At 48.4% G+C, this 13,516-nt stretch overlaps 1 protein-coding gene across 1 annotated transcript in view; it reads right to left on the bottom strand.

Moving 5' to 3' along the window:
• Positions 1–13,516, bottom strand: part of PLXNA4 (plexin A4) — a 422,724-nt gene that overhangs the window by 102,614 nt on the left and 306,594 nt on the right. The window contains exon 5 of the mRNA XM_045864250.3: positions 2,773–2,873. Coding sequence (XP_045720206.1) covers positions 2,773–2,873 — 101 coding nt within the window. The remainder of the gene's footprint in view (positions 1–2,772; positions 2,874–13,516) is intronic.

Genomic DNA, 13,516 nt, shown 5'->3' with positions numbered 1-13,516 from the left:
ATCATGACCTGAGCTGAAATCAAGAGTCAGATGCTTAACCGACTGAGCCATCCGGGCGCCCCAGAGATTTTTGTGTATCTTGGTGGGAGTGTGGATTACCTGGGTCTTTGCCTGTGTCAAAACTGTTCAAAGTGTACACTTAAGATCTGCTTATCTCACTTTCTCTATGTTAAACATTATATTCCGATTTACAGCATCTTCGAAGACCCAGGGACCTTCTCTTCTTCATTCAGCCATGTGGGACCATGCTTTTCCTTAGTCACTAACACTGGGAGTGAGTGTCAGGGTGAGCAGGCAGTCTCCACGTAGAGGAGCTCAGGAGCTGTATCCTCCCAGGGAAGTTGAGATTTACCAGACACACTTGCACAGACCCCAGCACCAGGAGGCTCAAGATTTCAGAGAACACCACCTTGACCTGGTGGTGCGCCTTGGACCTTTACAACATCCTTTATTACCTGATTTTTGTCCACTTGCTACCAGCACGAGAAGGTATTGTGTTTCCTCCTTATAAACGAGGATGCCAAGTTTCCGATGTACAGAGTTATGATCCTCCTAAGTTGTGGATTCCACGTGTGCGAATTCACCTGACTTGCTACCATTTATTTAAAATCCCCACATTGATATTTAGGGCACTTCTGCGGTCATTCCTGGACATCAGCAGGGTGGAGAAAAATGTGGCTGGCCACACCCACACATTCCTATCAGAGGTTGCACCAGGTGGTGATACTTGGCTTTCTTGTTTCAGTTCATGCTATAAACAAATGTCCTTTTCGGGATCTCTTTAGTGCTGCATTTTCTGCATTGTCATGCATTTTGTCAGTGACTTCACTGTTTGAAATGGCCTCCAAGTGTTGTGTTGAAGTTCTGTCTAATGCTTTTAAGCGTGAGAAGACCATGATATGCCTTACGGAGAAAATACATGTGCGAGGTAGACTTTGTTCAGGCATGAGTTCTAATGCTGTTGGCCGTGAGTTCAATGTTAATAAAACAATTTGTAGTAAACAAGGTGTCTTTAAATGGAGACGCACATAAAACACAGACATGCTGTGACCAGAGGCTCAGAGGAACCTAGCCCTGGGACTATCATCGGAGTGGTGGCTCGGCCTTCTCAGATTTGGTGTTTGTGGCGACTGACAGAACTACCATGAGTAATGGGAATTGCCTAAACTTGTCCAAACCCCATAGCACAATTGCCAAGAGTGAGAAGTAGATTCCAGTGATTTCCATCCCAGCCGTCCCGCTAGGTCCCTCACGGCTCTCCCACGCCTGTTCTCGCCGTGGCATTTTGGGCAAGGGAGAGCTGCCAATAGCAGCTGAGAGCTGCTTGGTGCTGAGTAGCAAAGACAAAGTCCTTGTACATCTCTTGCTTTCTGAGAACGTGTGCTTAATAAGGCACACATGAATAAGATACGCAAACTTCAAAATCAGATGCGATGCCAGGTTAACGGAGGTGAGGGCAATCCAGCAGGACCATCTACCACTCAGAGGAAGGCAGTTTGAGGCTGGGGTGCCCATGGCAAGGGAAGGATGCGATTGAAGTAGAGCCATCTGGACAATCCTGGGGGTCGACCAAAGTCATTAGGGGCAGGGCACCCACACCCGGGAGCTCTCGGGCCTTCCCCGACGGTGTGGCCATTCCTGCCCCACCTCCGCTTTCCATCTCATAGCACTCCACAGTTCAGGACATGCTCTCACCAACGCCATCTCCTTTCATTCTCCAACGACTTGGTGAGGGGGACAAGACGGGCCCCACATCGCCGTCTCTAATCCACAGATGAGCCGGGCTGCCCCAGATTGTTGCACAGCTGGGGAATGTGGAATTTGGACTTGGTGGCAGCGGTCTATGTCCATGGCTGTTTTCTTTAGGCCACAAGGAGTGCAGGGCTGCTGGTTTCTCAGTACAGGCTGATGGGCTCCTTCACGAACTGCCCAGACTTCCCTTGGGCCCCAGTTCACCCCAGTTTTCTGCTACTTGACAGGAGGCAGGCATTATGTTACCAAAGGGAGAAACTGAGACCACACAGAAAGTCATGTATATGTAGGATATACATACCTCCACTGCATACCATTGCCTTCTTCCCTCTTCTAGAGAATACAATGGAACTGGCACCAAGAGGTGCCCAGTGCTTGGGACAGGGCTTCATTGGCACATAGGGAGAGTGCCCAGTGCTTGGGACAGGGCTTCATTCGTCTAGTGCGCCCAAGTCCAGGGCCGTCTGACAGCCAGAGCGGTGTACTGACAGCAGAGGGAGGGTCCTTGGGTGCTACACACTCGAAATGTCCACCTCAAGTACCAGAAGGTTCTGGGTAGATATCGAAGAGTGTCTTCTGTGGCTGTCACATCACTAAGTGGAGAGTCCATATCTTGCACATGATTTAGTGGCCCACGTGAGCCTTGAGAAAAAAGTCCAGTGCCTTTTTTCTTGGTGTTCAGTCCTGGAACATCAGCCTCCAGCCAAGTCATAATCAGAAATGTCCAGGAATCTCCCTCCAGCCCTCCAAAGTGCAATTACCCACATGATTCCACATCCTGACTCCTCATCATTCCCAGGCTGACATTTCCATACATTTCTTACTGGAATCTGGCAATTTAGAGTGAAGTTGGAACAAAAGAATGGGATGGGATTTGCAAAGGGTACAGAAAAGGAAGAGTAAGAAAAGGCAGGGAGAGAAGAGAGATCAAAGGGAAGGAGGGTGGTGACAGAGCAGGCGAGGAGGAGGAGAATTACAGGGGAAGTGGGAGGCCGGAGGAAGCTGCCCGGCGGTACTCACGTGTTATGGAGCACACACCAGCCGCAGTGGGGGTCGCCAGAGCCAAGGCACTCGCTGCAGCTCTGATACTGACCACAGGACTCCACGGGGACTCTGGTGAGCTAGGACAGGAGGAAAAGAGAAGGGTGATTAGGATTTTGCAGAACGCCCAGTAGTTCACTGGGAAGAGATGCTATTCTATCAGATAAATCACCTAAATCAGCATAGGAACGTGGAGAGGCCCAGGGTGCCAGAACTGAAAGGGACCTTGAGTGGTCATATTTGAGCAGGTGGCCACATAAGCATCCAGGGGAGACAAACACCTGTTACTTTCTTAGAAGTCTCTGCCAATAACCTCCTTAGAGTTCATTTTAAATTGTTATAGAAGATATTTGTACAGTGTACATCTAAACTTTCCCACCGTTAAATCCCCAAAACACTCTACAAACATCCAATCATCACCTATTTACTTCTTATCAATGTAATAAATCCAAATGCTTATTGTTTCTCTTTTTTCTTCCTTCCTTCCTTCCTTCCTTTTCTTTCTTTTCTTTCTTTCTTTCTTTCTTTCTTTCTTTCTTTCTTTCTTTCTTTCTTTCTTTCTTTCTTTCTTTCTTTCTTTCCTTCCTTCCTTCCTTCCTTCCTTCCTTCCTTCCTTCCTTCCCTTCCTCTTTCTTCCTTTTCTCTTTCTTCCTTTCTTTCTCCATTCCTTCCTTCTTTCCTTCCTCTTCCTTTTCTCTTTCTTCCTTTCTTTCTCCCTTCCTTCTTTCCTTCCTTCCTTCCTTCCCCCCCTCCTGCCCTCGCTCCCTCCTTCCTTCTTTCCTTTCTTTTTTGCTATAAGATGCTCTGCCTTCTTCCTAGTTCCCCTATGTTTGTTTGTTTGTTATCATCTGTGTGGTCCCAGAGAGCATGTAAGTAAGCGAAGTCCAAGATCCTTTTCTTTCTCCTTCTTTGTGCCTTTGAACTCAGTTTGTTGCTGTTAAGCTGTCCACTCTCTTTCTCCTGCTATTGGCCAACTGGCTTTAAAAGTTTTTCACGCTGGTGTTTTCATAGAAGAGCTGTTGCTACCTCTCCCCCTGTCCACACCCTTTTCATGACTACAGGCTTCCTCTCCAACTCCAAAACCTTATACTCGCCCTCACCAGCCGCTTGTTAATGTAAAATGTTCCACGTGACATTTCTGCTTAGCCCAAATGCTTCCATTTCCTGCATGCTCCGAAAAATCTTTTGCATGTCTTTGTTCTCCAACGTAGCTTCGCCCAGATGTCTTTTCACAGGGCTTCTCAGGGTCCAATACATAAGAGGTACTTAATCACGATACCCAGGATCACATGGAATTTTAATTTTCTTTCAATAGCCTTGGTCTTTATTCTCTATGTTGCCAGTTTCTTCTTTACAAAAAGGTTTTTTTTTTTTTTTTTTTAATCATCCTATTCTGTTTGGGACACCATTGTATCTCCGCAGAAGACTCCTTCCCCAATCTTTCAGCTTGTGCTAAGAGAATTTGATGTGGCCGTCCTTTATAATTTTTCGCTATTAGACAACAGGCACAGAGAAGTGCAAACCACGCTGACCAGACTGAGCCTCTGTGCCTCGTGAGCCAACATGCAGACTGCATCCCCCTGCTGCTGCGTGGGGCATCTGCCTCTGAAAAATTCTGTACACTTAGCAGGGGCTACTTATAACTCATGCACAGGCGAACTGGCACCAGGGTCTGCTCAATTAGTCTCGAAATCGTCTTTTGGAATTAATTAATAATTAATTCCCAACCCCATATGATCTCGCTTCCCTTTCTCCCTTCACTTTCTCATTCCCTTTACATATCTCTTTTGTCTTGTTGTGTTTCCTCACGCGCATGCTGAGCCTTCTTAAAGACCACCCTACAATTTGACTTCTTCCCAGTTACCTGCTGGCCTCCTGATCCCCTTCTTGTAGTTTTGCCCTTGGCCTTTGTGACCCTCCCTCCGTGTCCTTGGATGTCTTTTGGCACTTGTGGGATTTCATCTTTCCTCTTATTACTGCTCGTGTAATCTGCATGGGCCATGCCTCAGCTCTGCCCATATGCGACTTTCCCCATTTTTGCAATTAATTCTGACAATCAGTTTTGTACAAATTACCCTGCTGGCTCTACACACAGCCAGGAACTTACCCTATTCCTATTGCCTCTTTCGTTTCTCTCCCTACCCTGTAAGTGGGCATAGGCATGCTGGTCATGTAAGCATATAAACAGTGGTTCCCAGCCCAAAGTACCTGGACTCCCAGGAATTCATGAGTGGTAATAAGGTCCACAAGCTATTTTCTTTCTTTCTTTTTTTTTTTTTAAAGATTTTATTTATTTATTTGAGAGAGAGAGAATGAGAGACAGAGAGCACGAGAGGGAAGAGGGTCAGAGGGAGAAGCAGACTCCCTGCTGAGCAGGGAGCCCGATGCGGGACTCGATCCCAGGACTCCGGGATCATGACCTGAGCCGAAGGCAGTCGCTTAACCAACTGAGCCACCCAGGCGCCCCCACAAGCTATTTTCAATAGTTCCAAAAGCCTAATGGAAATTGGATTGTTGCTGTTTTCTTTTTTGTATGCATACCCAGTGATGTATGTCCTATATTAAAAATAGGAAATATATTATTACTTAATCAATGCAGTTTGTTTAGCAGGCAAAAGTCTTTGAAAACATGATGCCTAGAGGGGAAAGAGTAATAAAAGGGAACTTAGATGGTGGAAGTTGGTAACACAAGTGCATAATAATGTTTTCATATGTTCCAGCTGCTTGTCTAGCACTCCATATTTTGCATGGGCTTAAGGAGAAAATCATGGCTTGTTCAATCAAAAGCATTTTCTTGGTCTAAACTTAATTAATAGCCTCCTCAGTTTCTCCCACTGACATGTCCTATAATCTATCTTGGATGCATGTGCCACGGGGCTCCGGGGTGTGCTAGTTGCTTGGTGAACCTGATGTTCTCAAAAGGCTTTGCATTCAGATTTCTAAAAATATCTCGCAACTGGTGTTAAATAGCGCCAATACCTAGAATTGTAAAATCCTTCCTCTCCCGATTTTAAATGAGCGCGATTGTAGTTTGGTCGGAAAGAGTGTGGGAGCCCGCAGAGCTGGGTTCCAATCCTAGCTCTTCCATTTACCAGCGACAAAGTCCCGAGTCTCATTTTCCCTGGACTTTAAACAGGGAGATAAAATCCCCACCCCCACCCCTCCCAGTTCACGGAGCTTTCCAGAGCACAGATGACCTGGTAGGCGCAAAGCTGCTTTGTAAACGCACGAGCACATTGCAAGTGATGGTTATTATTGTCGTCTTTGTCATTAATCCCCCATTCTTCATTGCGCGGCCACGTTCCCTCTCTGCCACATCACAGGAATCTGCTCTGATAGGCTTCCCTGGCCCCACGAACTCCCCCCGGAGTATATCACAGGCCAGGAAGAACTTTTCTTCTTTAGCACCTTGATCATACCATTTCCTCCTTGACTGCGATGTCTGCCCCTACACCAGTCATTGCTTCATCTCTGGGATGAAACTCTGGGGTAGCCCAGCTTCCTGGACTTATTCAGTGCTGTTACCAACTACTCTAACAGGCCTGTCTTTTTCTCTGCTTTTCATCTAGCCGGATCCCTGTGGGACAGGGGCATAAGTCCTTCCTCAGCAGTTATTATGAGACTCAGCTTTCTCTCAACCTTTTCTTCTAGGATCTTTCTATCTATACATTCAGTCTTCTTTTTTTTTTTACTCTTCTGAGCTTGATCTAGGTTTTTTTTCCCTTCTTTTTAAAGTGTGGATGCTCAAAGTGAGGTGCCCATGGGACCCTGATAAAACGAGTAAAACGGTTCCCGTTACCTGAGGTGATGCTCCCTTCGCCTCTCCAGGACTTTCCCAGAGAAGGTTTCTGGGAAGCCTTCGAAGTCCCATTTTCAGGCAGTATTCCCCAGAATGGCCAGCCCCTCCAGGACTGACTCTACATCTGCCAGTCTATACCATGGCTTTGAATCCCTTCTGAAAACCAGACGGACCCCATCACTTATCTCGGTGCAATTCTCTACCCTAATCGCTCCGGGAACCTTCCACACCTTGCTTAGGAAGCCGCACGGGGGCCCAGGGAGCTTTGGGGCCACAGTGGTGGCGTTGTGATTCCTTCTCTCCAAACCCCCAGACTCTCCACCCACATCTTCTACCAAACAAAGCCGCCTCTCCCTTCCCCCATCACCGGCTCCTCCTCTGACCCTGGAACACAAACCACTCCAGATGCAGAGCCACACGATTAATTAAAACCACCCCACGCTGATTAAAGTCTTAAGCTACAGTGCCAGGCATGCTAATTAACTGAGTGAGGGAATTCAGACCACAGGAAGAGGTGAGAAAAGGAAGTCACGGAGGGGGGCTTCTGCTTAGAGAACGAATCAGATGACGATTGTGACCCAAGCCATCCTCGTGATGGATGGTCTCAGACACCACAGAAGGTTGAAGTTTGTCCCCTGGCCACTGGACTCTGGGAGACGTGTTGATTGATGTGTCTACAATAGCACTCTCTGCTTCTACAGACAGAACCTCTGTATGTGTCCACGAGTGTTGGTGGAAGTGGGGCTCCTCGGGTGGAGGGGTTCGGACAGGGTCCGCACAGGGTTGTCTCAGCACATTCCACTGGGTTTGTGCAAAGTCCTATTGGGCAGTGTAGTCGTTTCTCCAAAACATAGAATTACCATGTGATCTGGTCATTCGCCTTCTGGGGACACACCCCAAAAGAAAAGACTGGAAGCAGTGACTCGAACAGATATTTACGGACCAATGTTCGTTGCAACATTATTCACAATAGCCCAAAAGTGGAAAGTGACCCAAGGCAACCCAGACCCAAAGCAAAGTGACAGATGAATGGATACATGGAATGTTGGTATAGACCTACAGTGGAATACAGTCATCCCTCTCCTCCCATCCCCCATCCACAGGTTCGCTTTCTGTGGTTTCATTTGCCCATGGTCAACTGCAGTCCAGAAGCAGATGATCCCCCTTTTCTGACATATGACCAGAAGGTTATCGGCAGCCTAATACTAGGTCACAGTGCCTAGGTCACTCACTTCCCTGCATCTCATCATGTGGGCATTTTATCATTTGATGTGAGATTATTATAATTGTCCTATTTTATTATTAGTTATGGTTGTTAATCTCTTACTGTGCCTAACTTTATAAATTAAAGTTTATCCTAGCGTTGTACATATATGTAGGAGAAAACATAGGATATCTAGGGTTTGGTATTATCCATGGTCTCAGGCATCCACCGAGGGGGCCTGGAACGTAACCCCTGTGGATAAGAAGGGACTACTGTAATATTCAGCCTTTCAAAAAAAGGGAATTCTGACCCATGCCACAACATGGATGAACCTTGAAAACATTATGTTAAGTGAGATAAGCAAAAAAGACACATGTTTCTGGTGTTAGACTAATAAATTCATGTTTATAAAATATTCTGAGATCCTTGGGTGAAAAGATAGGCATTGTTAACTCTTTTCAATTTAATTTCAAATGGACAAAAGCGTTTTGGATGAATATCTCTTATCATGTGCTGTGATGTAACTGGGTCTGTCATTCTCAAGCTCTGGGCCTCTGTTTCCTGATTTGGAAAAAATAATGTCATAGCTTTGCTCCACCCAGAACCCTTCCTCAGGCCCCCCCACCTCTTCCAAGAGGCGGAGAGAAGGGTCTCGGAATTCAAATAGGTCTTATGAGGTCAAATGGTCTATGATTTTATAAGATTCTTCAGCTATTGTTTAGCCTCTGCTTTGGTTCTCATTCTTAGTTATGAGCAGGAAGCACCTGCGTGTGGGTGTCTACCCCGCTTCTATTCATCCCCCCCATTACCTTTCTGGGACTCACACTGGTTTTCTTCACCCTTTTGCCCCAAGGTAAACATCCCTTTTGTCTGGTTTTTCAATATTGTAAATAGAATCATCATCTCTCTTCCCACACCGGTCCGGCCCTGTAGACAAGGCCGGGAATGTACAAACAATGGCCAGGGATAGAAAGACAAGGACTGACTGAGCCAGAGTGAAAAAGCCCACCCAAGGACTTCAGCTCATGAACTTGACCTTCACAAGCTTCTGCACTGATCACCAGAGCCCACCGCCTAGAGGGCCTGGGGCCGGGTGTGCTAATGGCAACTAGGGTATTTTTCTTGAGTCCTGGCCCCCAGCTGTCTAGACTCTGCTTGGTTTCCCTGATATTTTGGAAGTTGCTTTCTTCCGGCAATAGAGTCTCACTCCACTTGTTGCTGTTAGCATCCCAAGGGGTGCCTGCAGCTCTGCTGATTACATGCAGAAATGTTCCATAGATACAACATACAATCTCTGTGAGCACCTCTCATTTGTTCAAGCATTTGACATTCTAGTCGAAATGTGAGTTATTACTCCGTCTCTCCTCTTTTAATTGGATGCTAATGCTGCGACGGCTACCCTGAACCTGATGCTGGGGGTTAATTTAAATGTCCAAAAGGCTTCTTAAGTACCCAGTTTCCTTCAAAATTGTCAAAAAAGGGGGAAAAAAGGATGCAAGGGGACCCATTAAGAAGCTCTGAGGGGCTGCTATGGAGCTGTCAAAATGTGCAGCTCCCATCCTTCCCCAGTGCTGTCCCATCCATCCCCGTCCTGTCCTCCTGTCTCTGAGCAAAGGAAGTAGAGCTGGGAATAGTCAGTGCTTTTCCTGAAAATTAGTAACTCAGCAATACATATGGATTTCAGCATCACGGTCTTGGGGTGCCCCTCCAAACCTCTCCAGGGGCCTTGCTTTCCTTTGGTGGCCTCTGAATGCCTTTGCAGGCCTCATTTCTGCTGACTTGGGGCCATGCAAGGGTTGTATAAAGGCTTTGTCTCCGTGATGACCTCTGAGCCCCTCACTGCCAGGGCTTGAACTTGCAGTGGCTGAGCACGGGCTCAGGAAGCATGTTTATTTCAGCCTATGCCAGGTGCCTGATACACAGTCACCCACATCCTCTTTGCTCAGAGGTGGCAGGTAGGTCTGGCCTTGGCAGGCTGGCAAGAGAGGCCAAGGCCAGGAGGCTGGTCACAGGCTGTGGCACATTGTGTCATGAGTCCCAACTCTTCCCTCCTTCATCCCTACACCTGCCCCTACCTGGCCTCATGGTGAGTGGAGAGGTGGGGTGTACTTCCAGCCCCTTGACTTGGGCTTGGCCTCAGGACTGGATTTGGTCAATGGGATGACAACAAGCCCGAGGCAAAGGCTTAAGATGTGCCTCTGTGGTCAGACTTGCCATCTTGTGTTTCTGCCATTTTCATGAAAAGAGCTTCCCCACGGAGCTGCTTGCTCTTCAGCCAGAGGAACCCATGTGGAGCAGACCTGAGCCCAACCCACAGCAGGAGACAAGCCCAGCTAGCCCAGCGGCTTGAAGCAGAACCGCCCAGCCAAGCTCCGTCTACATCAGAAGATGAGAAATGGGTATGCAGGTCCACGCATATGAGAGTTAATGCTTATTATTATATGCTACTGAGTTTGGGGAGGGGGTTGTTACACAGCTTTTTTTGGTAGCAATAGCTAGCTGATACAGGGATGCTGGTCACACCAGGGTACAAAGGTCCTGTGAAAGGTAGAGGGGACAGGGGGGATGGAGGAGGGGAAAGTTGCAGTGTAGTGGTTTCTACGTGCTTTTATTTATTTTTATTTTATTTTTTTAAAGATTTTATTTATTTATTTGTCAGAGAGAGAGAGACAGAACACAAGCAGGGGGAGTGGGAGAGGGAGAAGCAGGCTTCCCATGGAGCAGGGAGCCCGATGCGGGGCTAGATCCCAGGACCCTGGGATCATGACCTGAGCCAAAGGCAGCGGCTCAACCGACTGAGCCACCCAGGCGTCCCTCTACGTGCTTTTAAAAGCTGGGTCTAACATCACAAATGAATCTTCCCAGTGTATTCCATGCTGACCATGCTCTCCTAATTCAATGACCGTAGATCTGTAGATCTCAGGGACATCCGGCCCCGAAGCAAAGTACCAGAAAAGACTGGAAAGAGAATGTGGTTCTCCAGGTGTGGAGGGCTAACTGGAAGCACAGATGCTCATAGGAGCCGCTGTACTGATCTCCTGGCTGCCTTACCATCGGGAAATGATTTTATCTACTTGGCAGCAAGACAAGTCCCTCAGGAATGGGTTGCCTTGAACTTTGCAACTCCTCCTGCTTGTGCTCCGGCTATGGGGTTAATCCAGCAGGGGTCTTCCCTGACCCGAGTGGGCTCATGCCCAGGATCAAGGGCAGGCTGTCAGCATTGTCCCCACCTGCCTGTAGGCAGGAGTTCTAGGATCAAGGTCATCGATAGTCAGAACAATAAGGGCAGCAGCCTCAGAGCATGAGGCTTGGGAGCGGAGGTCCTGAGCTCTAATCCATTCTGGGTGTCTGGGTGACCTTGAACAAATCCTTTCCCCTCATTATGCCTCCACTGATTCATTTCCAGATAGGAGGACCCAAGCCTACTCTGCCTGGGAGAATCGGTTATAAAATACTACTAATACAAATGGTCTAGGAAGCTCTTTGCAAATGAAAAGTAGCAGATGTTGTGGAGGGCTGCAATTTGCTGCTATTAATAAGTATAAATGCCTAATAGGAAGCCAGTTTGCTCTGGGAACTCGGACAGCCAAGGAGCAAGTGTTGACGCCGGAATCATCAACATATGCTGTTCCTCATTAGCAAGCGGCAGTAGCTGGGTGAGAAGCTCTCAGCACGATTTCTACAGAGCCCCGAGAAATCACCCTATCCTCCGCCTCCTGGTGTGGGCTGCACGGCGATGACCCGAGTTTGTTATTAACCAGACCCCTCGCCAAGCGAGAAAGTGATGCCCTTCTCAGGTACACAGATGGAAGAGCCACAGCCCAGAGAGGCTGAGCAGCTTGCCCAAGGTCACACAGCAGGGCAGTGGCAAAGATGGAAATTAAAATGAAGCTGGGGGCAGCAGCCCGCCATCAGGCTCCAACATACCGATTCCCTGGATGCAACCCAGGGGATTGAAAAACCTCTGGTACTTCCACTGAATTCCAGTTCTCGGGTTGAAAATTTTACAGCATTGCAGGTTGTGTACTGTAAAACAGGAAGGTGTGGCTAAGCTCAGGGGCTGAGGGCCCCTCCAGGGGGCCAAGAAGTCCATCATGGAGCAGGAGCTCTAAAGAGACTGACAGTAGGTCTTAATGCAGCCCTCCTCCTCCAGGGAGACTTCCCGGCTCTTTCAAATGTGCTTGGAGAGAAAAAGAGAGCTTAGAATAGCTTTATCTCAGTGCTAAGTGAGAAACAGAGATCTGGGGAGAAGACAGATATGGGTGTGCATCCCGGATCTGCCCCTTCCTGGCCTCCTTTTCCTCCTCTGAGGATAACAGGAAGCACCCTGAAAGGTTGGCGTGAGCATTAATTGGGATGGCACAGATGAATGAGTTAGTCCAATGCCAGTAACAACTCGGTCTGTCGTTCCAGCCTCTTTCCCAGAGAAAATGTCCCCCCGAACCCCTTGCAAGGGGTGGTGTGAAGTCATCTCTCTTCATCTCTCCACACCTAGTACCCAGCTCAGGCATGGCAAATGAGACTCCGTAAGCAAGAGGGCGAATGCTTGCAAGTTGGTTCCTGTCAAGCTCATATTCCAAGAACTGCATGGAATTGATTTGCCCATCTTGGCTATACCCTAAAACCTATAATTTCTGAATTTCTTGCCACAGGTTCATCTCTGAGTGTAAAAGTCAACTTCTCTCCCATCTCTGGACTGTCAGGGTCACATTCACACAGTGGGTTTCGAAGACCAGACCTCTGGGGCCCTGGTATTTATTGCAGGGCATGAATTTTCTCAGGTAGGTCAATCCAGTGCATTTGACAGAGGAGACTGGCAGCTAGCTACACCCATATCCCACCCAGAGAGCTGCCCTGCCACCATGCAAGAGAGAAGGTGCCTGGGACGGGAGGAGTGTTCTGGCATTCACAGGGTTAATAAGCTGGAAGGGACCTTGGGAACAATCTAGTTGCCAGTCCCCTCATTGTTCAGGTGAAGCTCAGTTGCTAGAAGATTTGTCCAAAGCCACACGGCCACCAACACTATTCTTTTGAGACCCATCCCTAGATACAGACTCCTGCCCAAGATGTCTGCTCTTGACCTAGCCCCAAGGTCAGGGCTGAAGGGGGAGGCAGAGCCTCTGGGACCCACCCCAAGCCCAACAGGTGGGAAGGGGCCTTTGTCCTTGGGATCAAAGTGCTGCTCTCAGTCCAGCCATCTTTCACCAAGTGCTGCTGACGGAGGCTATGGTCCCATCTGATCTGGGACTGGGGACCTGCTGGTGTGAGTTTCCTAAGCCCAGCCTGCTCAACGGAGGCCTCTGTTCCAGCAGCCAAGTGGGGGGTGGCTGGCACGGAGACACCTTTATCCCGGCCCCAGCAGCTGAGCCAAGTGAGTTCCAAGACATATGCCGAGACCCTCTGGCTTGCTGGCATGACTCTTTGTGGGAAGTGACAGGGCAGACCGGGCAGGCACCCCCTTCTCCATCCAGCACCCAACCCTTTTCTCCAACTGCCTTCTGTCAAGGGCACTGTTAGCCAGCGTCCCCAGCAACGATCTGAGCGTTCAAACTAAAGGGTGGTTGCGTGCGAATGGTACCCGGATGGGAATGGGCGCACATGTGCCTGGTAACAGGAGCGACACGTGCACACAGCGATGGGCAGGAGTGCTCAGGGCCATGGCAGCATGCTTGCAAAGAAACACGTCTTTCCTGGCAGACACTCCGGTCTGGGTAGGAGCC

The sequence above is a fragment of the Mirounga angustirostris genome, unplaced genomic scaffold (assembly GCF_029215605.1).
Source record: "Mirounga angustirostris isolate CCGP_5_RB_7025 unplaced genomic scaffold, mMirAng1.0.hap1 SCAF_12, whole genome shotgun sequence".
NCBI classification, from domain to species: domain Eukaryota; kingdom Metazoa; phylum Chordata; class Mammalia; order Carnivora; family Phocidae; genus Mirounga; species Mirounga angustirostris.
This window is presented reverse-complemented; position numbering and strand designations above follow the sequence as displayed.